General features: G+C 44.9%; 3 protein-coding genes across 4 annotated transcripts; 1 reads left to right on the forward strand and 2 right to left on the reverse strand.

Moving 5' to 3' along the window:
- Positions 1-3,861: 3,861 nt before the first annotated feature.
- Positions 3,862-6,118, reverse strand: LOC100835944 (protein trichome birefringence-like 19). The gene is made up of 3 exons (XM_014899342.2): positions 5,565-6,118; positions 4,709-5,469; positions 3,862-4,162 (listed from the first exon to the last, which is right to left on the reverse strand). Exons 1-2 carry the CDS (start codon positions 6,000-6,002, stop codon positions 4,720-4,722), a joined length of 1,188 nt encoding a protein of 395 aa, XP_014754828.1. The 5' UTR covers positions 6,003-6,118; the 3' UTR covers positions 3,862-4,162; positions 4,709-4,719.
- A 3,173-nt stretch (positions 6,119-9,291) lies between these two features.
- Positions 9,292-11,296, forward strand: LOC100836251 (D-inositol 3-phosphate glycosyltransferase). Its single transcript, XM_003569424.4, has one exon. It carries the CDS (start codon positions 9,591-9,593, stop codon positions 11,088-11,090), a length of 1,500 nt encoding a protein of 499 aa, XP_003569472.1. The 5' UTR covers positions 9,292-9,590; the 3' UTR covers positions 11,091-11,296.
- Positions 11,297-11,881: 585 nt separating this feature from the next.
- On the reverse strand, positions 11,882-25,879 carry LOC100836556. 2 transcript variants are annotated; one of them, XM_010233789.3, is made up of 21 exons: positions 25,589-25,879; positions 25,357-25,441; positions 24,248-24,287; positions 23,907-24,155; positions 22,538-22,637; positions 22,395-22,469; positions 22,084-22,182; positions 21,841-21,957; positions 21,643-21,758; positions 21,443-21,542; positions 20,496-20,845; positions 19,497-19,827; positions 18,072-18,268; positions 17,642-17,860; positions 16,983-17,169; positions 16,442-16,689; positions 16,075-16,167; positions 15,891-15,992; positions 15,346-15,715; positions 13,604-13,741; positions 11,882-12,927 (listed from the first exon to the last, which is right to left on the reverse strand). In XM_010233789.3, exons 1-21 carry the CDS (start codon positions 25,718-25,720, stop codon positions 12,130-12,132), a joined length of 4,146 nt encoding a protein of 1,381 aa, XP_010232091.1. In that variant the 5' UTR covers positions 25,721-25,879; the 3' UTR covers positions 11,882-12,129. The 2 variants fall into 2 exon arrangements, with proteins under 2 accessions (XP_010232091.1, XP_024314661.1); XM_024458893.1 differs by lacking the exon at positions 25,589-25,879 and having other exon boundaries at positions 23,907-24,145; positions 25,357-25,434.
- Between the last annotated feature and the right edge of the window lie 10 nt (positions 25,880-25,889).

Raw genomic sequence — 25,889 nt, forward strand, 5'->3', positions numbered from 1 at the left:
CTGTTTGTCTGGATTGTATTGATGAGTCGATAACAAGGGAGCCGCGGGGCTAGATGCACATATTCGATCTGGCGAGTGCGTCTAGGCGGCTTCTATGCTATATTGGGTGGTCTTCACTCCCCCTCCTGGTCCCTTTATATATGCAGGAGACCAAGTCCCAGTTAGAGTCCAAGTCGAATATATTGTTGAGACATACTATGTTTAGACTGCTTTGTCTTGAGCCACAAGTTGAGCATATGGACTCCTGTAGTCGTAGTAGGCTTTCTTGTGGGCCCCCGGCTGGGCCATGATGGGTATACTCGAGTCGATTACGTGGCTAGTCATAACCACGTCAGCTCCCTCCCCCCGACGGCAAGCTTCGATGCGGCGGCCAAGAAGGCCTACCTGGCACTACGGGGCTCAATTGGGAGGAGCTCGGGTACGAGTAGTGTGACTTGTCTCAGCTTGAGGCCCCCTTTTCCTTGGAGGAGATCAAGGAGGCCATTTTCAATCTGCCGGGTGAGAAGGCTCCGGGGCCGGATTGCTTCATCGGCAAAAAAAATCGTGTCTGCTAGGACATCATTAAGGAGGATCTCAAGCTGGCCATTGAGGCCCTTGCATGCGCTGGTGGCCGTGCTTATGCCCTGATCAACTCGGCGAACATCATCCTTCTGCCTAAAAAAGGGGATGCCTCCTCGATCCGCGACTTCCAGCCCATTAGCTTGAACCACAACCTAGCGAAAATCTTCTCAAAGCTGATGTCGCGTCGCCTCGCACCCCTTCTTCCTAAGCTTGTCTGGATCAACCAATCGACGTTTGTGAAGAAGTGATGCATCCACTGCAACTTCATCCTTGTGCAGGGTATCTCATTCGGGAGATGCACAAGAAGAAGGAAGCCAGCTGCTTTCTCAAGCTCGACATCTCCAAGGCATTCGATTCCATCTCTTGGCCCTATCTCATCGAGGGTCTTGAGATGCTTTGGTTTGGGCCAAGGTGGAGACAATGGGTGTGCCTCCTCCTCTCTTCGGCCTCTTCCAAGGTGCTACTCAACGACAACCCTGGGCCCAGGATCCCCCATGCACGGGGTCTTCGTCAAGAGGATCCGCTCTCCCCAATGCTCTTCATCTTAGCCATCAACCCTCTGCACCACATCCTCAGGAGAGCGGCAGAGCGCGGGGTGCTTACCCTGTTCTAGGGCTCTTTTGTCCGTGTGCTTGTCTCGCTCTATGCAGAGGACACGGGGATCTTTTCTTTCCCGCGTGTGCAGGACCTTGAGGCGATGAATCATCTTCTTTTGGCGTGTTCGGGGATGCTTCGGTACTGCGTACACGGGGATCTTTTCTTGACAAGTTTGAGCTTTTCCCGATCAGCTGTGATGAGGCAACCACGCTTGCGGCCTTCCCGGCTAGACGGGGATCCTTCCCCTGCACCTACTTGGGCCTTCCCCTCAATCCTCATGCCTCATCAAGGGGACGGCCTTCCAGCCATTGGTGGATAAAGTGGGCTCGCGCCTAACCGGATGGAGAGGCGCTCATTTTACTCGGTCCGGTCATGTGGTCCTCGCCAAATCTGTCCTCTCCGCGATGCTCACGTACCACCTCACTGCCTTCAACATCCCCGCATGGGTCTCCGAAGGATCAATAAGATTATGATGACCTTCATCTGGGCTAGACGGCGCAATCAAGGCAGCAGCATATCCTCCCTCCCCCTTGTCAACTGGAGTTCGGTTTGCAGGCCTCGTGACCTTGGCGGCCTTGGGGTCTCGGACCTAGCCCACTTTGGGCACACCCTTTGCCTCCGCTGGCTCTGGTTCGCTTGGACGGATCCCAGCAAGCGGTGGGTGGGCCTGCCCCTCCCCTTGCGACGCGACTGACTGGGCCCTCTTCCGTGCCTCAACAACGATCCAGATCGGCGATGGGGCCACTGCGCTATTTTGGCACGACGTGTGGCTTCCGGACGGCTCCACACCCGGGCAGTGCTGGCCCAGCCTCCTTGCCATCGCTACAAGGAAGCATCACACTGTCCAAAAGGATCTCTCCTCCAACAATTGGGTGTGACCACTGCTCAAGATCGCCACGTCGCAACAACTTGATGACTTTGTGGAGTTTTGGGGTTGCCTCGAGGGATTCTCCCTCTCCACGCAGCGGGATGCCATCCATTGGAAGTGGACGGCCACGAGCTCGTACTCGGCGGCTTTCCCTTAGCGTGCACAGTTCCTCGGATCATTCCCTCCGTTCTTCACGGACAAGATCTCGAAGGCCCAAGCTGTGCCAAAATGCAGATTTTTTGCTTGGACACTGTCTCACAGAAAATACTCACGGCAGACAACCTTGCGATCCGTATTTGGCCCCATAACCCGATATGCCAGCTCTGCCATATTCATCTCGAGATGATCCTACACATCTGCGACGACCGCTCCTTCTTCCGTGAGGTTTGGGGGCTCTTTCAAACTTGGAGCCAGACGCCTCCGGTCACATCCCCCGCTTCGAGCTCCATTAGTGCGCTTTGGGACGGCATCATCCGGGGCCTCCCTAAGCAAGCAAAGCGGGATCTCAGTGGACGGCTCATCTACACTTGGTGGGGGATTTGGAAGGAGTGCAAAAGAAGGACCTTCAAGGGGACAGCTACGACGGTGCTGCAAGTGGCACATTTAGTCTGGGAGGATTATCAGGGGAGGATAAGGGCGTGTTCTTCGGACCCGGGAGATTGCTTCTCCTTGGTCCTCTGTTTTTCTTTTTTTCTTTTTCCTCTCCTTTTGGGGATCAATCTTTGATCCCCTCCTATATATACAGTGCTTCTCCTTAATCGAATGACGGATATCGACCGTCTTTTCCCTAAAATAATAGTGACATCGCGTTGTATAGCCAAGCGATCATCCTTGAGATACTCGGATTCCACCAATTATTTCTTGGAGATGAAATTGTGCATTATGATGGAATGTGGAATGCATTAATGCCGGTTCCAAACTGATCGAGTAGACTGAACCGTGATCGTCCCTCGACCACCTCGTTCCCGGGATAGCTGGCTAGCTGGAGGAGTACAGAGATGTGATTCTTGAATTTGGAGCGGCTGCAATTGGGGTAATACATGAGCCGCCACATGTAGCCGCCGACGGAGAAATCGCATGAGTTGATGTGCTTGGGGTACTCGATCCAATTCTTCTTCAATTGTGAGTACCCATCGATCCTGAGCACGTGGGATCCATTCACCGGCTTGCAGGTGATGGCATAGGCGGATCTCATTACGCGGATGGCCGACAGGCTGAGCGTAGAGGTTGCCATAGAAAATCAGCACCTAGAAGGAAAACCAAATGCCCGTCCTATTTGAAGCGATCAGAATCTCCTTGGCCTTGCTGGACAAGCTGGCCTCTACCGATGAGATCGACTAGGCCTTGTTGTTGTTCAGCGTCCTAAAGTATCTATTTTTTTTTAATTACCTCTAACTTTATTCAAAGTCGAAAACCATTGCAGGTATACTGCTTCGGATCATAGAGATAAGAAACTACAAAATAACCCATATGACTAAGAATTACAATGAATGAAATCTCTCGAAACATATTCTACATGGTATCAATCTTTGCAACGCCCAATATTCTCCAAGCTTCGGCAGAAGGATTGCAATTAGACTGGAGCGACATCATCGCCACGCATGCCCCTGCACGAACTTGACTACCTTCAAAGATTTCGAAAAGCCCCTAGAGTCGCCCATCTAAAAGATGAGAAGTCGTGATGGACTATGGAAAGGGTGTGTAAAAAATTGGTAGCATAAAAAATATCGTTTGTCAAAATATCCTTGTAGTTCCGAATAGGAATAAAAATTATATATTTATTAATTTGGATCTGGCTTAAGAAAAAGATTGCCTTCATAGTCACACAAAAAATGTTTAAGGAGAGAAAGTAAGCCAAGGCAATAATTCAAGAGGATCATTTCTAGTATTTGTATTCGGAAAAATTGAAGATCTACCATTCTACATTCGGCCTCTGCAACACGGATGCAGACATGAGGTTATAACATAACAAAACATAAATGGAACAAAACCAATGTGACATGCCATGTTACTTGAAATCAAGTCATGTCAGTGAATAACCCATTACACGCTTGCCACACGATCAAGACATAATCTCCCTCCTAAATCATTTCAACCTCTTGGCGCCAGACCCTGTTTGGTTCTTGTGTTGCGTACCTGTAGCAATGTTCGCGATCACAATCAATTGATTCAGGAGTGCAACAACTACATGAGAGAATAAAATGATTTCTGTGAAAAACAATTTTATTCTACATACCGAAATAGACAAAAACATGGCACCTACATGGATAAGGGAGCGAAGAGACTTATTACACAATGTAACCATGATCCAAAAATATGCTTACATCATTACATGCTCCGATTTGAGTAGTATAAACGGTTTTGTTGTATCTAAGTCGCTTGATTTTTAGTCAGGGACAAGTTGATTGTTCAGCCGTTGGATCTGAATCGTGCTTAAAATTCGGACGACTGATAAGATTTAAGGTTTTTTGTTTAAATATAATACCAAGCATCTGAGATATACACACACCCTAGTATAGAACTCCGAGTTCATAATTTGGCAAACAATTAATATGTGCAATTGTTCATTAACATAACATGTTGGAAATTCCTAATATTATTGCACACCATCAGATCGCGATGGTGACACAGGACCAAACCAAACCACAGGTAAGTAGATAGTACTCCTACTAGATAACCAACCTGTATGTTTGTTAGTCTGACATCATGTGAAACAACATGTCGCTCCAGGCATCGACGGGCCCGGGCAGGCACCAGTGTATGCAGTCTTTATACTCCCAGTTCGCGTCGGGCCAATGCCCGTACCGACTCGGGTGCCCGTCCGGCCGCAGCAGCATGGCGCCCGTGGAGTCCATGAGCGCCATGTCCACGCCCGCCGCCGCCGCAGCCTTCTTCGCCTCCATGAACTCCTCCACCTGCGCCGTGTACATGTCGCGCTCCTGGCCTTCAATCGTCGTCTCGTTGCTCCGGTAAGGCCGCGTCCGGCTGCAGTCCCCGCCCTTGTCCCACGACCCGCCCTCGAAGTGCGACATGGGCGACATCGTCCGGACGATGACTTTCCCCTTGACGTTGCCATGGCCGTTGATCGCCCGGAGCGCCGTCCGGAACGCCATCCGGTGGGAGTAGAGCAGCGTGAGGTTGCTGGTCATGTTGAGCGCCGCGACGTAGCTGCCGCCCACGAGCTGCCCCTTCTCGTAGAACAGCGTCGGGCGCGTGAACCAGTTGGCCCCCGAGAGGATCATGTAGTCGAACCCGGCCACGCCGGAGAGCCACTTGGCGTCGGGCTCGTCGAGGTAGAGCTTGATGTCGTTGCCGGCGTCCTCCGTCCTCACCAGGAACGGCGACCACAGGATTTTTATGGTGAACCGGTAGTCCTCGTAGTACAGGATCTTGTTCCGCTCGTCCGTCGTCCCGGTCATCGACACCTCCTTGGGCAACGCCACCTTCCAAGTCGTACACAACACACGTTAGTCAGTCAGTGAGGGGCCGAGCCGCCGGTGTAAATGATGATACAACACGGCACATAAGTGAGTAAAACCTTGGACAAGAGGCAGAGGAGAGACTGCATGTGGTTCCTGGAGAGGGAGTCCCCGACGAAGGCGAGCGTCTTTCCCCGGACGAGCCGGAGGAACTTGCCGGCATCGAAACGCGGGAGGTCGCACTGGCTCGGCTGCCACCGCCACCTGAGGAACTCCGAGTCCGGCCGGCCGTACTTGAAGCAATTCTGGTACTCCTGGATGTAGGAGCACGTCTCGTTGGTGTACTCCGGAGAGTAGCCCGGATCCGGCACCCACTCGCCGTGGAAGATGTCGCACGTTGGCTTGGGGATCCGCGGCGAGTTGGACTGCTTGGACCTGTAGAAGGGGAGTTGAAGGTCGGGGTACCTCAGGTAAGGCACGCTGGTGAAGTAAGACAGGATGAGCGCCGAGAGGAAGACGGCGGCGAGGCTGAGGATGAGCTTGATGAACAGAACCATGGTGACTAGCTTCGAGCTAGCCGCGGTAAGTCTGTCTGACGAGTGTGCGCGCACTTAAGCACAATTTAACTAGGCTTGCTGCCTTGCTTAAAACTGATTCGGGAATCCAGTGTCTTCTTAGTTAACACTGGAGAAATAAAGTGCAATTTTAAGTACCCGCCCTACCTCCAAGTCCACACGAGCAATTATGGCAACGTTTACCAGCAAAGAAAATAGACCGTGAACAACGTTTACAACCCCGTGAAACTGCCTGTTTTGTCTTACCGAGGAGTTGAAATTGGAAATGGACGTGCGTGGCATTTGATTTATACTCCTACAAGGGTCGACTTGGTATTGGCATCGAGATCGAAACTTTAGTTTTATCTGTTCTAGAAATCCAAGTTTAACTATCTTTTCGAGGAATCCAAGCTCAACTATCCAGGCAGAACTGACAGTTCAACGTGGTGCTAAGTTCTTTTTACAGTACCCTTAAACAGACGTCTATTTCACTGCATCAAAGGTTAATACTCCCTCCGTTCAGGAGCGGGTTGGGTATTCAAAATTGTTTTGAAAAATCGCTAGTTAATATTGCAACTTATTTGCGTGTCTGATTGAGTGGTCGCTGAGGCATTGCCAGTTGTGCGTAGCGCAGTAGGCATGTGCAGCCGTGGAACGGTAACAGCGCCGAAGCATGGAGCATCGGCGACCCGGCCAGCGCACAAAGGCGGGAACGCCGGAGAGCAGAGCAGGTGAGGAGGCAAAGAAGTAGTTACTGGATTTTTACATTTGGTGAAAGGTCTGTTTGGGGATTTAGGAGGAGGCCTAAGGTGCAGTCATCGATCCAGGTTATCAGATTAAACGTATCAAGCAGCCGGTTCAGTTTTGGATCATGGAAAATCCTACGTAGTTCATTAGAAAACTCAGGGAGGTATGAGAGAAAAGGATAGGTGCATTCATAGACTCAATGCTTGAGAATAGCCTTGAGTTTTATCCCAGAACCTTTTTTGCATACACATGAATAAAATACATAGTATATATATTTGTCTTTTTGCAAAAAATCATGGGTATTCAACTGAATACCCTTGAACTGAGCCGGGCCAGTCCATGCCTCCATGCCAATTGCAGATTTAGTACAACTTATACTAAATCCATGCAAATTAATATGAAACGGAGGGAGTATCAATTTAGACTTAGTACTATCTCAATTTTTTTATTTTTTGAGAGAAGTACTATCGCAGTTTCTTTTAGGGAAGTACGATGGCAATTTTAAGTACCCGCCCGTCCTTCCGATGAAAAGGCCCTATAGTGTCAAAGATGTAAAAATGAGAATCGAGTTTTTACTTGCTCACTTTGTTTCAAGAGATCCGTACGTTTGAGGTTGTGTTAAGTCAATTTTTATCAACCTTGATCGAGTTTTTAAAAAAACATCAAAATATATAAGACCTAACTAATATTTATTAGGACTAATATACAATACATTTTCACATTGCATTTGCATGGTGTTGAATATGTTGGGTTTGTTTTTACAAACTCAGTTGAATTTGGCAAAAAATGATTTACGACAACCACAATGTATAAACGTGAAGAAACGGAGCGAATATTTGGCTAATGGAAGTGGTTAATTAAGTTGTATTTCGCCCGTTTCTTAGGGTCACTCCAAATAATCGTATTTAAGATTGTATCTTAAGCATTAAATATGTGTTTCGATATGTCTTTTCTAGCGATTTGTAATCTTCTGTTGTACCCACTCGTTCAAAATACTATACAAAACAAATGTAGGATTTGTTTTTGTCAAACGTGACCGATTATTAGACTAGTATGAGGTTATTGTGACGTCATTAGATTCGTATTGAAAACATTTCCAATTATATATCTTTTATACACATATGTGATACATCAAAATTTGACATAAATTTTTATGTGTCCCTTGAAGGAAATAGCATCTAAAATATATAGTTTTCATTTAGTACGGACTCTGGCAATGCAGTGAGTGATGTTATATTCAAACTGCGCCAACTAATATTGAACATGCATGATGCGGTAGCCTAATTTACGACAACCACAATGTATAAACATGAAGTATGTAATTTGTGGTCAATATGTATATGAATATGATTATGGTTGTAAATAATTAACGGAGAGTTTAGTGTTCGAATTGAACACAACCGGAACCAAGCCTTATATAAAAAAGTATTGTGGGTAACCAAAAAGATTACACGAAATTCGTAGAGCTAGGCACGATATCGACGGACGGTGGGGCCAGACCGGCTGCGGAGATGTCGCATGTCGTATTATGTGATTTAATAATAATAAATGAAAAAACGACATTAATAGTCACACCTTGGACTATAAACCCGGTGAAGCATGTCATATTCATGTAATTACATGTTCATCGGTGGATCATCGAGTCACGAACAAATTTAGGAGGTGGCATTAGCGTGGGTTCGTCTTCCCTGTTTTTTTTTTGGTGAGATGGTTCGTGTTTTAATCTAGATGATTGAGGAGTGATCGTTGTCGAGTGGTTGGGTTGGTGTGGAGTTCAAACACGCGACTGGTTCGACATTGTAGTTCGGTAGCGCAGCTGATGGATGGCTAGATCGGAAATTTTCGACGATTTCAACTACACGCGGCAGATCGGATCAGATAGAATCGCTTTTCGAACGATCATGTTCTTTTTTGAGAAGATGTGAACATGTTTTTTTTCTGATCGGAGACATGTCATGTTGTTTTGGGTCTCGCCGTGACAATGGAACTGTGGAATTCTCGGGAAGAATTAGGCGCGGTAATAGGCCAGAAAGCGCCAGCCCATGCGCATGGATCGGGCGTCTAGTGGTACTGTGGCTTTGGTTGACCTTCCGAGTGGCCCAGCAGAGGAGACGCTCCTGGCCCGTTACGTGTTGCGCTCGAGTGAGCGGACTTGTCCAGAGCGTCTGTTCCCTCACCGATTGAGGCCTATTCAATTTTTTCATAATTTTTTTTTCTGGTTTCCGATTTTCTCTAATTTTGTACTTGGATTACTTTCGGAATTTTAAATAATAAATAAAGATGATTGTCTGTTTGTATCAAGATGTCAATGGATTGGGTCTGGACCGGCACACCACATTCATATTCATGCCTATATCCATAGAGACAAATGATACTGCCTTAAAGAATCAAAAGAGACCCACCGTACTGAATGTAGATGAACATGCCGAGCAAGTTTAAGCACCGTATTTTGAAGCTGACTAAATTACACACCAATTAAGTTCAGTGACCGTGGATAAAAGTTACTCCAAAATAAAAATGATGGTACACGAAAATTGTTCCAATATTACACATCTAAAACATCCCTCCCCCTTCAACGCACTTATTTCGAACGTGGACATCTCTGTCCTCGCCGTCTTCCTAAGTAACTTCAGCCATGGAAAGCAAAGCATGAAGCTCGCACCCAAATGTCAATATCCTGCAAGTGACTCCACCTCCACACACTCACCCTCCTTCCAAAAGCTCTCGTGAAGATCTGCACATTGCTTCCGTCCTCAATCCCTCTCCTTTGTTCTGATCCATCTTCCTTCGTATGCATGCCGGCGTTCATGCATGACTAGCTAGCTAGCTACAGTGCATGACGTGATGGCACCGGCCAGCTCCCTGCAGCAGAGGCCGAGGAAGCCGAGGTGCCCATCCCAGCCCATGCAGTCCCTCTCCCCTGCCCTCGTCACGCTCCTCCTCCTCGTCCCCTTCCTCTACCTCCTCCTCCTCCACCACTCCTCGTGCTCCCCGGTCTTCACCCACCTCACCGCCAACGCTCGCTCCTCGTCGAGCCTGACCGCCTTCTCCGGGGACCTTCGCGACATCGAGTTCTCGTGGAACCACCTGCCGTTCACGCCGTCCAAGCCGCCCCTTGCCAAGCTCAAGATCGCCGTGTTCTCGCGGAAGTGGCCCGTGGCCACGGCCCCGGGCGGCATGGAGCGGCACGCGCACACGCTGCACACGGCGCTCGCGGCGCGCGGCCACCGCGTGCACGTGTTCACGTCCCCTCCGCCGCACACCGAGGCCGCGCCGCCGGCCTCCCCCGACGGCCCCCAGCTGCACTTCCTGGACGGCACCCCGGGCCAGTGGCGCTGCGACGAGGCGTGGAAGCTGTACGAGGCCGAGGGCGAGAACGACCCGTTCGACGTCATCCACTCCGAGAGCGTGGCCGTGTTCCACCGCTACGCGCTCGGCGTGCCCAACCTGGTCGTGTCGTGGCACGGCATCTCCCTCGAGGCACTGCACTCGGGCATATACCAGGACCTGGCACGCGGCGAGGACGAGCCCATGTCGCCGCAGTTCAACCAGACGCTGTCGCAGTCGGTGCACCGGGTGCTCTCCGAGGTGCGCTTCTTCAGGAGCTACGCGCACCAGGTGGCCATCAGCGACTCCACGGGGGAGATGCTCCGGGACGTGTACCAGATCCCGGGCCGGCGCGTGCACGTCATCCTCAACGGCGTGGACGAGGCGCAGTTCGCGCCGGACCTCGAACTCGGCCGCGCGTTCCGGGAGGAGATCGGGGTGCCCAAGAGCGCCGACCTCGTGCTGGGCGTGTCAGGAAGGCTCGTCAAGGACAAAGGGCACCCGCTGCTCTACGAGGCCTTCTCCAAGCTCGCCATGCGGCACCCGAACGTGTACCTCCTGGTGGCCGGCAAGGGGCCGTGGGAGTCTCGGTACATGGACCTGGGCCGCAACGCCAAGGTGCTGGGCGCCGTGCCACCCGGGAAGCTCAGGGCGTTCTACAACGCGCTGGACGTGTTCGTGGACCCGACGCTGCGGCCGCAGGGGCTGGACCTGACGCTCATGGAAGCGATGCAGTGCGGGAAGCCCGTGGTGGCCACGCGGTTCCCCAGCATCAAGGGCAGCATCGTGGTGAAGGACGAGTTCGGCTACATGTTCGCGCCCAACGTGGAGTCGCTGCTCGAGAGGCTGGAGGCGGTGGTGGAGGACGGCGCCCGGCGCGCCGCGGAACGAGGCCGCGCGTGCAGGGACTACGCCAAGTCCATGTTCGCGGCCACCAAGATGGCCCTGGCGTACGAGAGGCTCTTCCTTTGCGTAAAAAACGAGACCTTCTGTGGGTACCCCTCTGAGTTTGATTAGTTCATTTTGGTCATCATCACCTTTTGTGCGTGTCTTTATTTTATCCAGCTTCACTAATAATCATACAAAGTAGTGCTCTACGTTATACTTGTTACATAAAGTTTTTGTTTTTCCTCTTTTCCACACCGGATTCCGAGCTATAGAGATATTGATCGAAATTGATCTTGTTATGTATACAAATGAACACGAACTCCAAATCTTACTGATGATCAATTATTCAATTAACATCCTCAGCTATTTATTGTAAAGTTTCTCTTCATAAATAATCGCGCAGTGCAGCAGAAGTGGTACGTACTCCGTAGGACAGTAGGCAACACAGGGTTGACCCGTACCCCATATTCAGGCAGCGATCGCCCTGCAGCACCATGAATTGCTGCCTCCGAGGAAAGTCTTGGGATCGGTGGACCAGTATCGCGTTTTTCTTACGGAATCGACTTCAGACTTGCTTAGCGATTTGAGATGACTTTGACCGAGTTGCCAGCATGTCCAGTTTTGAACAAACTTGCTACTCCCTCCGTAAAAGATGTACTAAATTTAAATGCATCTACACAGTAAGTCATGTCTACATACATCCAAATTTTAACAAACTTGAGACATCTTTTGTTGGACGGAAGGAGTATGTTTTCCGTGGCAGCATTTTTCCATGAATCCTATAACTCGTTGGTTTGGAACTTTTAATTTTCCACATCTTCATTCGAGATACACACGGTGGTGTAGTCCATAGCCAATCAACGAAAATGAATTACAACTAGTCACGCAACAAGATTACAAGCCAAAGACGCATAAACATGTGGTAAACAAGGAGTAAACTGGCGAACAAACAAATCAGCTGTGGCCTTTTGAGTCTCAAATAATCACAAACATATGCTACTGTCGCACTGGCCACAGTAGATGTACATGGTTTACTCACAATACTGCTCGAAGTCTCTGAACACCACATATAACAAATAACTATACCAGTATGGAAAACTTACAGTGGGATGAACGAATCAGCATGACAAAAATGGCACACCGCTAGAAGAATTGAGTCAAAAAGATTCTATACAGAAGAAACATTCGGTGGGGGTGATGGCGATGCCTCTATTGACGGTGGTTTATCCTGTGACTCTGGCTCCTCGGTAGAAGGTGCATCATTTGTAGCTTCACTGGAAGTAACAGCAGGTGCATCAATACCACTGGACCCAGCTTCTTGAACTGGAGTTGGGGCAGCAGCGGCGTCAGGACTACTTGCTGGGTCTACTGCCGGAGCTACGGTAGCTTCAGCAGTACCAGGAGCTTCTGCACTAGGACCTTCTGCATTGCTGGGAGCTGCTGCAGCATCCACATTCTCAGGAGCTTCTCTAGCCTCCGATGGCTTTCCCTCATCAGTACCCTGTGTGGGAGCAGGAGTACCTTGAGCCGTGGGAGTGCCTTGAATCATTGGGGTGCCTTGATTCATTGCGGTACCTTGGATCATAGGAGTGCCTTGATTCATGGCGGTACCTTGGATCATAGGAGTGCCTTGATTCATGGCGGTACCTTGGTTCGTAGGAGTGCCTTGAGCCATGGGGGCACCTATAGCTGCATTTGGGTTCTGTGCTGTGTTAGGAAGGCCAGGTTTGGCACCAGCCTTTTTAATTACTATGGGAGGTGCAGATAGTGGTGGCATTCCAGGAGGAAGTATTTCAATAGGTGGCTTTTTCTCGGTTTCTCCCAAACTGGTTAGCTTCGGATCCTCAAGAGAAGCCAAGAACGCTGCAGCAGCATCGGTTTTTACTGTTGGGGTGTGATCCAGCTCCTTTTGTAGCACCTTGTTCCATGTTATGACTGAGTTCCTTAGTGATGGACGACCATGGGCCTAGAGAGTGGAAAATCCTCGTAAGCACTTGACAATCATATTCATTGTACATCATTCAGCCAAATAAAAGAACATCTCATATGTATAGACAAGAAAATGCCTCGTTATAGAGAAATCATAATGGTCGGCTTCTCTCAAAAATTAGGAGCAATCGTTCAACTATAATGCATGTCCTTTGCAATGTGTTTGCACAAAATATATACACCCCAACCCCCGTCTGCAATGCTTCATACTACTCGATGGATTATTTAGGAAGAAACATAGATGGATTGATGCTCGATGGATTCTGCAAGGTGAAATTGCAAGAACTCCATATGTTTTCCCCATTTAGGCATAATGCATTTTGAATACAAAGAAATCAATTGAAAAAAGGGCATGTAGGCAGAGTGGAAGACACATGATTCTGAGGTAGCGTGCTGTCGGTGCTTTAGGTTTTGCTCAGATGCTTCAAGTGGGGCCATTGGATAAGCGTTATTAATAGCAGTGTGATCTGATTTTTGAAGTAACAACCAAGGAATAATTAACAGGCAGCAAGTGTGGGAACTTTTACGGTTGTAAAGGCCAATTTGTTTTCTCAGACATTTGATGTTATGGATGGCTGAGATTGAATGGTTCACATCAAACTTGTGCTTTTTCATAGTATATGTGACACCACAGGATACAATATAAAACTTACTTGAGCATGTAAAACAGCCTCAGCCAGCATTCCTGTGTCTTGCCATGCTTTTTCCATGAGTGCATTATCACCTAGAACTGCAGCTGCAAATGCTGCTTCACGCCCATGTCCAGCTGTGATCAAATTGGTCACTAAACCCTGAGAAAGTGCAACAGTATTAGTGATTGCTCCGAGAAATTCTGTAACATGCACAAGGTTCTGCTTACTAATTCATTTCACAAGCATGCAACAGCCATATGGCCCAAATAAGCATAAGATTGTGATCCTATTAACATTTGTTGATCATAATACCATGTCATGAGTCCCTATCTTCAATCAAGTCAGCCAAGCATTCATGCATTGTGAATGATGATAACTCAGGGTTTTCGATGTCTAGAACTGGACTGGGTCTAAACCACCTTTTAAAGGATATCGACAGGTTCGGCTGCTAAACCCTGAATCAGTAGCATTGGACAGGTTTGAGTAAAATTTGATTGTGACTGGACCCCTAGTTTTGAAAACCGGACCGGTGATCGAACCGGTCAGGCCTCCGGTTCACCAGTTCACAGGTCGGACCAGTGGTTCACCGGTTCAACCGGTGGTTCATAAACTATAAATAAAGTAAACTTCCTTCATATTCACAATGTTCGGATAGGTCGAGTGGCTAGCGCACTCGTCCGTTCTGCGCCAGCGGGAGGTCTTGGGATCGATTCCCACGCAACACACCAATTTTTACACTAGGCCCATTACATAAATACCAGAAAGAGTATTTCGAAGCCCATTGGGCGGCCAGGCCACCCCCGGTTTTCACCGGTTCATGCGAAAACCGCCTGTTGGACCGGGGAAAATCCGGTTTGCTTCCTTGTCTGGTCCGGTTCCTAAAACTAGGACTGGACCCTGTGTCAACCTACCAGTCACGACCAGCTAATGAAAAGCGTTCTTACTTCTTCGAGATTACCTTATCAAAATAAGAGCTTCGTATCAGCAAATTCATTACTCCCTCCGTCCAACAAAGGATGTCTCAAGTTTGTAAAAATTTGGATGTATCTAGACATGACTTAGTGTATAGATGCATTCAAATTTGGTCAAACTTAAGACATCCTTTGTTGGACGGAGAGAGTAGAAAAATTCATAGTGCCTAATACGTAAGAGATGTGTACTCTCACCATTGTCAAAGGAATTGAGTGAACCTTAGAAACAGATTACTTCGTTGAGGCAACAATTAGGGCAAAAGGAGAAAATCTAGCCTCAGATTTGACATTTATACTAAAACGAGTTATGCTTGTCACAGTCTACCAATGATAAACAAAAATTAATAAGTCAACAGGAAGTAAACATCAGGTTTAGAATGCATGCATGAACAAGGTCCTGCCATATTCCAGAAAAATGCGCAGAAACAGATAGCAATAGTAGATATGTGGTCTGGTGTAACTCCATGATCATGACAGGTTTGTGAATACCATCATGGATGGTAATCCAAGTTATTTATCGCTAATCACCATTCTGGGGAAGAACCAAGTTGTAATGGTAGAAATATTATTACTCCCTCCATTCAGCACACAACTTTGACCGTTGTTCTTGTATGTTGTATATGTTACTTAAATTAACATATTTCAAAACAATTTTTCATGACAAATGTAATGATACAAGTTGTACCTAATAAACCTAGTAATTTTTTTATTGGTTGTTAAAGATGGATATGTTTGGCTGCACCGTGCACGCTTAATAGGAAGTCATGTTGAATGGAGGTCACAGCAACATACCGACAATCTAGTAAGCTCCCCATGGTTTGCAAGACGGAGTGCCAGGCCTCGTAGAGTTTGTCCATGCAGCGCTCCCTTTACAGAAGCTGCTGCAGCTAATCTCTTCAGAACTTCACGAGCAATTTCAGCCTGCCCGGTGGCATCTGCAGCATCAATAAGGTCAAAAAACTCCTTGACAAATTTCACTATTCCCTGCACTGCATCTGCAAGACTTTCTTGCTTAGCCTGCTTAGCTACTGCTAAATTGAGAATCTGTGTAACATCAGTAGCAGTAGTTTCTTGTCCCACGTCTCGGCTATTGCTCATTGTCAGCAAACATGCAAGTGCCCTTTTCAAGTCCTTGCTCTGCATTGCAAGATCAAACTCCAACCTGGGGAACATCAGCACAAATAAAAACTCATGAAAAAATTAATCTATTTATCAATATCAACTGATACCTGGACTCTGACTATGAGAATACAATTATGTAAAGAGAAACAAATGAATATGATGTCATAGTATAACACTATCTAACAAAAGAACAGTTCAAGGAATAAAAATCTTGCCTCTTAGATATCCCAGGTAAATGAAGTGCTTCGGTAGCATAGCCCATTCCCAGCATAAACTGAGCAAGGTCATCATGGTGTTCTCGGCCAAGTCTAGTAGCCCTGCATGATTGGATTTTAAGTTATTAATCCTCCCCCTTGCTACAGCTAACAAAATGCAATGCTCTAAAGAATAAACACTTGCCATTTTACAGCACTAACTGGATCTCCATATGCTGCAAGGCACCGACATCTTATACCAGGATGGCTGAGAGACAAAGCATGTGCACACATATACCTTCAAAGAATATGGCAAGAGTGTCAGAATTGCATCCAAATCAGCACCTCAAATATCACCACAACAAAAATAGTACTCCCTCCGATCCATAAAAAGTGTTGCCCATTTTGTACTAAGTTAGTACAAATTTTGTACTAAGTGGGCGACACTTTTTATGGATCGGAGGGAGTACAATATTAGTTTATATTCGAGTGAAATATTATTTCCACCAGCACTTTCTTGTGTCAAGGAACTGACCATGTTGTCCTTAGAAGAAGTAGGTAAAATGTATTACCTATCAACAAGCCAAAGAACTCCATCTCTGACACCAACCAGGACAAGTGGCCCAATAGGTCTTTTCTGCTCAGGAGGAAAGCGGGTTACTGCAACAGATACCCCTCCTCCAGCAACAGCAACTTCAGCGTATCTTCTATCATCCAGTTCTTTCTGGAAAACTGAATCCGGGCCATCTAACTTGGATTGCTTTGGCACTACAAATGGTGGTATTGATGGAGCATGCTGAAAGGAGGCTAAACGAACAACCTGGAAAATACAGAGTATATTCTGTAAACAACAATACCTTAACTTATCCTAATTTCTAAATGAGATAACTGAGAACTTCCATAAGAAAATACCTCATAATATTTGCTAGTATATAAAAATAAGTACGAAGACAAATGCCATAGAGCTAAAGAGAAGTTGCAAACATAGGAAATGAAAGTACATTTTTTTTTATTAACCCTTACTTCACATAAACATTTAATGGACACCGAAGAGAATAATTTAATAGTCTCCAAAAGGGGTACTAAAAGCATTTGACATATTAAAATACGTACCTGCAACATCGGAGGTCTTAGTGATATTTTTTCACTCGCCGTAACCTGGGGAGCTTCAACTGTGATAAGAGCCAAATCTCCATGCTCTGCAACTGCTTGACCCTGAGCTTCTCTTGCTTTGATTTCTTCTTTCCTCTTTTTTGTCTCAATATCAATGGCAGCAACCCCAGCATCAACAAAGACGCACCTGGAAAATATTATTCAAAAGTTCAACAGATATAAAAATGTCCCAAGTGCCATTGAAGCTTCAAAACATTGTTTGCTGGTTCAATACATAACTAAAATGTCCCAACAAAGACCAGAGAACCCCCTTTTGCACATAACTAAAATTCAAAATCATATCAATTCAAAATAACTGAACTCGTATAAAAGTGCCTGCCAGCCCAATATCCTAGCACCACCACTTTCTACACCATTGAATGTATATCATAAAACTTAATTACTGTAAGAATGGTTTTCATATTTTACCGGATAATGTAAAGTGGATCATACAAGGACTCATAAGCCTTGTACGGCACCTTTTGTTTCCATTTCCATCATATCGCACGTATTGCATTATTGAAAGACGTGGCGTAAATCTAGAAACAGACTCAATATTGGACAATATGGAGGGCAGGAAATGAACCATTGAGACTGCTCAGAGGATAAGTATAACTTACTCGATCGTTGTTGGTGTAGCCACAAATAACTGTCTACGATGCCAAACAGCACCGGTGGCAAAAGGAATTGAAACATCTCCAAGATACCTAAACTGAGGTCGCAGGGAAGAAATCACAATATACTGCTGATAAGCAAATGCACAATATTCAACAGTTTGGTCCCACACGGTCCACTCAGGTTGTGCAAGTAATCCGCTTACAGGCTGATAGGTCTCCCAGCTGCACCAATCAATTGTAGTTAAGTAGGCAGTTTTAGGGTAACACGGATGTTAGTTGCAAATATCAATGTGTATAGGAAAGAAAAAGCATTAGCTATAAATCATGCGAGTAATAATACATACATATCAATCATTTTGCATCTGCCAACAAAAAAATTCTCTGGATATTCAGGAAGCATGCAACACCTCAAAAGCAACAAGTGCATCTATACCTGTATAACTGGAAATTTTGAGGCGGCCCTTCTCTGCTGGAAAATGGGTCATCCGAAGCAAAAGATGATCCACTTCCTCCAAAGCCTGATAGGGGCATTGATTGAACGGTTGATATAGCTGTTGCCGTCACAGGACTGATTCTACGAGATGTCCGGTATGTGACACCAAGCAAAGCACCACCATGCAAGCCAACGACCTGCAAGAGTGCAACTATAAATCTCCCAACGATAGGAAAAATGTAGGATCAAGATGTCATGATTTCCTCAAACCTACAGGAAACTAAAACAACACATGAATCTGTAAACATGGCCCTTTGGATGCCCCCACAGGATTTTCGCAGGAAATTAAAGAGAGAGATGCAACAAGGCACAAAGAAAATTTTCCATGAGTCTAACAGCTTGCTAGGAATCCTATCGAGTAGGGGCATAGAAAAGCAATCCATAGGAATTTTGGTGCCCCATTATTTTGATCCAAAGGAACTCATAGAAAAGGTTCCTAGGAATTGAAATACTACAAAAATTATAAGGAAATCCTTCAACCCAAAGATGCCCTAAAGAAAGACCCTGCTTCTAAATGGTAGAATGTATCTAAGGCATAGCCTTCCATTCCGCCTTAAGCGCTTAAAAGTTGAGAAGGGGCTGAGGTGCCTCGCTTTACCATCTTAAAACCCATGGTATTCAGAAATAAATCACATTGTAATTTGAATGATAGAGATCATTAGCATTAACTCGACTACAAAAAAAATTCTACCCAAGTTAAGAAAACATTTTATATTAAATAATTAGGAACTATAAATTCACTGTGCAAAGAACATGACCGCGGCATGTCAAAATATGGTCAACTATGTCTACCAACATATGTCTGCAAAGTAACTGAGCTTCTTAGAACATCACCAGCAATCCCTGCTATATGACCTGCCATCCCTGATTCGAGGCTCAATGTTTTTAAAAAAAAAAAAAAACTGCTCCAACAGAGCCTCCATACAATCCACCGTCTCTAGCAGCCCTCCAAATTGACCTCACCAACCTCTACATTTGGCAGCCTCCTCCATGGTCACCATCACCCAACCGCCGACTCCCTCCCACGAGATTCCCCTTCACTGTCCCCACATGAACCTCGCCACCCTGACCTGAACATCGCTGTCTGCCTTCTAAGGAATGGTTTCCTCCTCTCTTTTTTCCCCAACTGAGAGAGAAGGGGAGGATGGAAATTTTCCAGCATATGTCAGGCATGGTATGATGGTTTTCTACAAGTGACACTGATGGTTCTTCGTATTTCCATCAAAAAACAGAAAACAAAAATAAACAGGAATGTAATTACTGCCTTTCTACAGTCATATGCCATTGAATTGGCCTGTTAAAAGAAAAGAAACGAAATTCTCCATTGAGTTAACAAAAAATATATCAGAAAAGATGAGTACAAACCGGTTCACTGCGGCCATCAATGGATCTCTGCAAAACATGAGCTGTTCCATCATCTAATAAAATGCGGACTTGTACTGTGGCTGCAGAAGCAAAACTAGCTGCTTGAGCTGCTGCTTGTGCTGCTTGAGCTGCTGCTTCTTTTGCCTTTTTAGAAGAACCGCCTTTCACAATAAGTGGCATCCTTGGAGCCAATGCACTCTCAACCAAAGCATATCTGTCACGACAGCTGTCCCATGCAAAAAGTTTCCCTGTGCCTGAATCAACAACTGACCAATCACTAGCTTTGTACACAGCAAAAGAAGGAATGTCTGGCCATACAACTGCAACATACCTGCAAATATATAAAAAATCTTTCAAAAAATTTATTTAAAATCATAACATGTATCTAAATAAGCAATTAACATAGACAGCACAACTCTAGGACATGCAGAACAGATTATACATCTGAAACATTAACTTCTACTCCCGCTAAAAAAAAACACTCAAAAAAAGAAACATTAACTTCTACTAGTTATATCACATGTGTTGCTACGGATTTGCTTAAACGCTTGTGTCATCAGTCTTTAACTTTGTGCCAAAAAAAGGATTATCTCAAGATATACATCAACCAAATTCACTCAACAAAAGATCATGATACATATTTGTCTACTATATAAAATGGAAATAATTGTGGTAAATTCTTCTCAGCTTAAGAGGTAATCTATGCAAGGGTGAATGGACCGCCACTAAGTCAGGTCTATATAAAAGCAAAGATAGAGATCTGACAGATTGCAACGGACAACTCACAGCATATAACAACAACATAACTGTAATACTAAACCATACAAAATTACAAACACAATGTTTAATGTAACAGTATCCAGAATGAAGACTAGAAGCAATTCAGCTAGGGCCAATGCATAATGCAAGAGATGCATGAAATAAGAAAACGGAGGACATGATTGTTCGTATCTTTTGTATAGTCCAAGTGCTAGACGATAACATGGCATGAACACTTACTTCCCAGAGCTGCTACATGAAAGGATTGAATAGGAATCGTGGGGAGCAGGCGTGCTGATATGCTTCTTGGTTTGCTTTACTATTAGCTGTTCTATAGATTCATTCCTTGACCTTCCTGTTTCCGATGCACTTCCCAGGGATGCATTTGCTGTGTTTGACAATTGGAAATTCAGCAACTTAAGTTCTCTTTCCACAATGTAAACAGCAGAATGCTCCTTGCTTTCTGTCAGTGCTGGTAGAGGAGAAACGGCTGGAAGTGCTCTTGGGTCGAACTCGCTTAAAATAATACCGATATTAGTTCCAGTAGCAACAAGATGTGGTTGCAAGGGGTGTGCCACCATGCAGTAAACCTAGAGTAGTCACAAATTCAGTTTATGGTTAGCATGCTTTAGGAAATGCATTACAGTAGCTTTATTTTTATACAAAAACCGGCATTTTCTCATGAACATACAGTACAGTGAACTGGAAATTCTGGAGATTTAGTAAATTCAATGATGAAGTTATCTTTTGCTGATATGTGATAATTCAGTTCCATTTTTAAGTGCAGAACGATGTGGTAACAGTCTTTGCAAACTGCATCATCCACCAAGAAACTCAAGGCATACACTTAAGCTTTTCAGTTATTAAGATCTGCTCTTATGATTGTTGAGATGAATTGGGTACGAAAAATAATTGACTTAACACTTAAGTATTAATAGATAACCCTGGCTGTGCCAGTATCTTAAGCAATGACGATATCACATTCTTACTTGCAATACATAATACATAGCTCTGCAGTAGAGCAGTTACTAAAGCACAAGATAAAAATGGAAAAGAAATCCATGTTCACACAATACTGTAGAATCATCAGGTGTAAAATTCCAACACCACACCGCATATAACTCAAAATACCGTTGTTTAAGTGACAAAATAAAACTTTTTGATTGAAAATCAGTCCAGAAGCATACTCTCAGTTTCTTATGTTGTGCAAGGGCTTGTGGAGGAATAAGCGAGGACAATTCACAGAGCGGTCTTGTTAAAGCAGAATAAGTCGGATGTTCTATGGCCCTGTAGCAGCAAAGAATGTAACATTGTGAAGGGGGGTTTTGTCGTCACTACAAAATATATGTAGTCTGATGTTCCTTTCCAAACACAGAATAAATCATACCAAATATGGGAGTCCTTGACACAAGTCAGAATATCAAGGTTTGGTGCACGAGGGTGACACCAAGATGCAACACTATGGCAGGCAAGTCTAGGTACTGGTTTAATGCGCCTTATTTCCTGCACAGCAAATAAGCTACTCCATAAGCTCTTCCTAGAATAACAAAGGACACGATTTCATGGAAATACTGAATATGCATACCTTGAATGTAACGGTATCCCATATGGCTAAAGTTTTATCAGCCCCTATTGTAATGAGTTGTGGAGCACTTCCCATTACCCTTGAAAGTTCAACAGCAACCACCCCTCCATCATGAGCCTTCAGAAAGATATCCAAAGAAAAGAAACCCATATTAAACACCAACAAGCTAAACTGCTAACTAATGCCATTTACATAATTTATCAAAATATTCTGCACTAACAAACAAAGTGTTAAAAATGATACCTTCAAACTAATCTTAGGTACAAGCTCACGAGAGTCGTGGATATGATCAGCGCTCCATAATACCAGCAGACCATCACTACCGCCAGAAACTAAATGTACCTGAAGCCATACATACGTATTGATAAGGAAAGATATAACAGTACCATGTGGAAAACGAAATTGCTGCAGAAACTAACAACAGTGAAATATCAGAGAAGTAGAACAAATGACACAAGCAAATCACATTATGAGACCGTAGTCATCACTCATCAGGAGAAATAATCAAAGTTTGATGACCAAACCTAACAAAGCACACTTATGTGGAAATTTACCTCGCCAGCTGCAGACATGAATGTCATTAAGCAAGATATTGCTCCTTTATGACCACCGGTATACCTTCGCACAAGCTGCAAGGATGCTAGGTTTGAAATGCAGTCACAAAGAAACAGAAGGGGGTGAGTATAATATGTGTCACCTTCCATGTCATCATTGAGAGAACTCTAATCACGCCATCTGATGCCCCAAAAGCAACAAGAGGTGCATCACTAGAAGATGACCTGGAGAGGAACTCCATACTGCAAGAGGCAAACATGATCTACGTCAATATCCAGCAGCAATCTAAAGTTTGAAAATACTTGCTGTTCAAATAATGTATGTTGCATTGGGTTTTCGAGATAAATAGATAACATAAGCCAGTTAAACCATACAAACAAACAAAAAGGTGAACCGGGAGCAATCAGTTTGTTGTTCTTAATACAATATCAAGCTTGGGTTTTAAATTGCGGTTCGCACGGCTTCACTGCAAGGTCGTAGCTACAGCTGTGGCAACTACCACGGAAGCTATTACAATACCGTTATATAAAAAAAGAAAATTATTAAATATACACATAATAAAAGTTACATTTAAATAAATTAGATAACCATGGTAATCTGGACGTACTCCCTCCATTCCTTAAAGATTGGCATATTAGCTTTCATTAAGACAAGGCTTTGACCACAAATTACTATGTTAAAGTGTGGTTTATATGACATGAAACCACAAGTATCATGAAGTACTTTTGATAACGAATCTAGCAATACTAATTTCATGTCATATAAGCCACATCTTGACATAGTAATTTGTGGTCAAAGGCTTGTCTTAATGAAAGCTAATATGCCAATCTTTAAGGAACGGAGGGAGTAGTTTAATCTGACATAAAATGATGCATTTTTTGACTTTCAGTGTAAAATTATTTTCAAATTTACCATACTATTTTGTGATAAATGTACCTATATGGCTTAGTTGAGCTATTGCTAGCAGCAAGCTATGGCAAATAGTGGAGCTATAGTGCTAGTCGCTAGTATAGTGAAACATTTGCCTGCCGCTTAGCATTGGGGCACAAAAAAGCTATAGTAGTTATTTAGAACCTAAATGATCGATTCTCTCATGGAGCATAAGGTTCATGCGATGTAACATTTCAGCTCAGTTCAAGTCAAGGTTCCTGTTGACAGGTATATGTTGATACCACCAAAATGCATGCAATTAGGATTTAAGAACAAGTATGATGAATACAATGTCTTCCTACAATTATTACTTATTATTGTACCAAGAAACATTAAAGATTCAGAGATACTCAGCTGCCAGAAATGGTTCCCATTTCCCAACCAGTATAGCCTAAAGGAGAAGCATAGCACAAGTAGAATAAGGTTTTCCTGTTTTGCTCCTTAAATCACCGACCCAAAATATTTGTTACGGAAAATTAAAGCTGACATGCACAACTCATTTAGGCTGATCTAAACACCACAGACATATGAAAGGAAATTCATATAAACACAAGGAGGGTACTCTGAAAAAGTCATCATACCATAGAAGTGACTTGTTGTCAAGCTCTTGCTTAGGAACGTCACGGCCACGCATAGTGACTAAATCCAAAAATATCGCTTTGTTCTCACAACAAATGACAACAAAATGCCTTCCTCTAGTAGATGGTGCAGGTGCACTGAAAGCGGACGATTGTTGATTAACTGCGGTTGGAGCCTCAGCAGCAGCAGAGCAATTGCGCCAATGTTGCCAAAAGCGCACATCATCATCATAAAACGAAACCTGCTTTACACTTTAAAAGTATAAAAGTTGGACCATAGGGAGTCAGGTAAAGATACCATGTAAAAGGGTCATGGGAAAATAACAAAACTATCAAATCAATACCTTCCTCCACGGATGGCCTCAGTAGGCTTTCCTTTTGAATCTGCACAAATTTTTGGCAAAGGTCAGATCAAGCTAATATATCTCTCATATACCCCCTCCATTCCAAAATATATATGCCAATGGCAGCTAATACATCGATAAATCTGATTTTCTATGCGCCTTAGATGGCGAGTCTCACCCCAGTCAAAGCCCTTAAAAAGACCCAAATACACCTCAGACATTTTGCTATGTTCCAGCCAATGGGATAATATCGTATTCCGGACCATGTTTACTAAGTTAGCATGCATCCATATGATACATTATGTATTTACAACACAAGAAAGAGTTAGCACGCATAATTAATCTTAGGACCTGTTTGTTTAAGGCTTTCAGCTTTTGGATTGATAACAAAAAAAAACACAGCCCAAACAAAGGACAAGCTTCATGGGCTGCCTTTGGCTGGGAGTCTAAAGCAAATATAGCGTGCCCACCAGCTGAGATATTTGGGTGTTATTCAGGTCCAGATGAGAACAATTTAGAGGCTGCTTAGGTCAGACTTCATATGTGGCTGCGCTAAAAGGACGCAGGGGTATTTGGGTCTTTTTGCATGTAACTTGAGTTGGCTCGTCCACGTGTAGCACCACATGAGCAGCGGGACATAAGAAAGCCAAAACTGACAGTTCAAGGACTGCTTCAACCAGTTCTGTAGTTCAAGGACGTGACTGAGGTATGGATAGATAGTTCAAGAACTGAATTGTGTGTTAAAATTAAATATTTCCAAACCTCCTACCCATACAGCAAGTCTCCTTATTACTTTTGATAGACAGATGCTTGATACAAAAGTTGTTTACTAAATTTCCATGATTAATTAATGGTATTACATCATTACAGGAAACTAAGCAAGGAAGTAACCTAGTTGAACACAGACACCATGGCTTCTTGACGGGCCAAAATCCTGGCAATCAGTTAAAACACACGCATTTGGGCAATTTAAGAGACAGCGCATTGTGATTCAACAGACAAAAAAATCCAGCAAATCTAACATTACTAATATAGTCCTGGTGCGTAGCAATCATAATGACATGCCTAACAAGTAATCACAACAAGAATTACTGCACAGCATAGCATACCAGTTTCTCCCTCCGCGAGCTTCTCAAGCTTCACGCCTACCAACCGACGCTCGTCGACGCCACCCGCCTTCAGCTCATAGATCACCTACACCACAACCAATTCAAAAGCAAGCAGAGATCAATTCGATCGCAAACAGAGCTTGTTAACAAGGTTCCGCAGGACGAAATCAACAAATGGGGAAGAAATGTATTAGAGAGCCCAATTCGAGCGGGATCTCCGGTAGCAAAGTACCTGTCGGTGCTCCCAATCCCAGACGGAGACGCGGTCGTTGGCGTCGGCGGTGACAAGCCAGGGATGAGTGGGGTGGAGCTGGATCTTCACCACCTTGTCGCTCGTCGGCCGGAACGCCCTGAGGCGGAGCATCTCGCCGTGGCCGCCGCTTGCGGCGGCGACGTCCTCGCAGGCTGGGGGGTGGGTGCAGGCGTGAGCGCTGGAGATCTGGTGATCTGGGGGTCGGGAGCAGAGCGGCAGTGATGCGAGAGCTCGCGGGGGTTGAGAGGTCCGCGAGATCTGAGTTGGGACTTGCGAGTTG

This window comes from Brachypodium distachyon, chromosome 2 (assembly GCF_000005505.3).
Source record: "Brachypodium distachyon strain Bd21 chromosome 2, Brachypodium_distachyon_v3.0, whole genome shotgun sequence".
Classification (NCBI taxonomy): Eukaryota; Viridiplantae; Streptophyta; class Magnoliopsida; order Poales; family Poaceae; genus Brachypodium; species Brachypodium distachyon.

Coding starts and splice junctions, on each gene's coding strand:
- LOC100836556 (XM_010233789.3), bottom strand. CDS start 25,720: ATGCTCCGCCTCAGGGCGTTCCGGCCGACGAGCGACAAGGTGGTGAAG. Junction 21,543..21,642: donor GTCAAGGACTCCCATATTTG/GTATGATTTATT, acceptor TTGCTGCTACAG/GGCCATAGAACATCCGACTT. Junction 18,269..19,496: donor TTGATGGCCGCAGTGAACCG/GTTTGTACTCAT, acceptor GCACTCTTGCAG/GTCGTTGGCTTGCATGGTGG.
- LOC100835944 (XM_014899342.2), bottom strand. CDS start 6,002: ATGGTTCTGTTCATCAAGCTCATCCTCAGCCTCGCCGCCGTCTTCCTC. Junction 5,470..5,564: donor TCCTCTGCCTCTTGTCCAAG/GTTTTACTCACT, acceptor ACGACTTGGAAG/GTGGCGTTGCCCAAGGAGGT.
- LOC100836251 (XM_003569424.4), top strand. CDS start 9,591: ATGGCACCGGCCAGCTCCCTGCAGCAGAGGCCGAGGAAGCCGAGGTGC.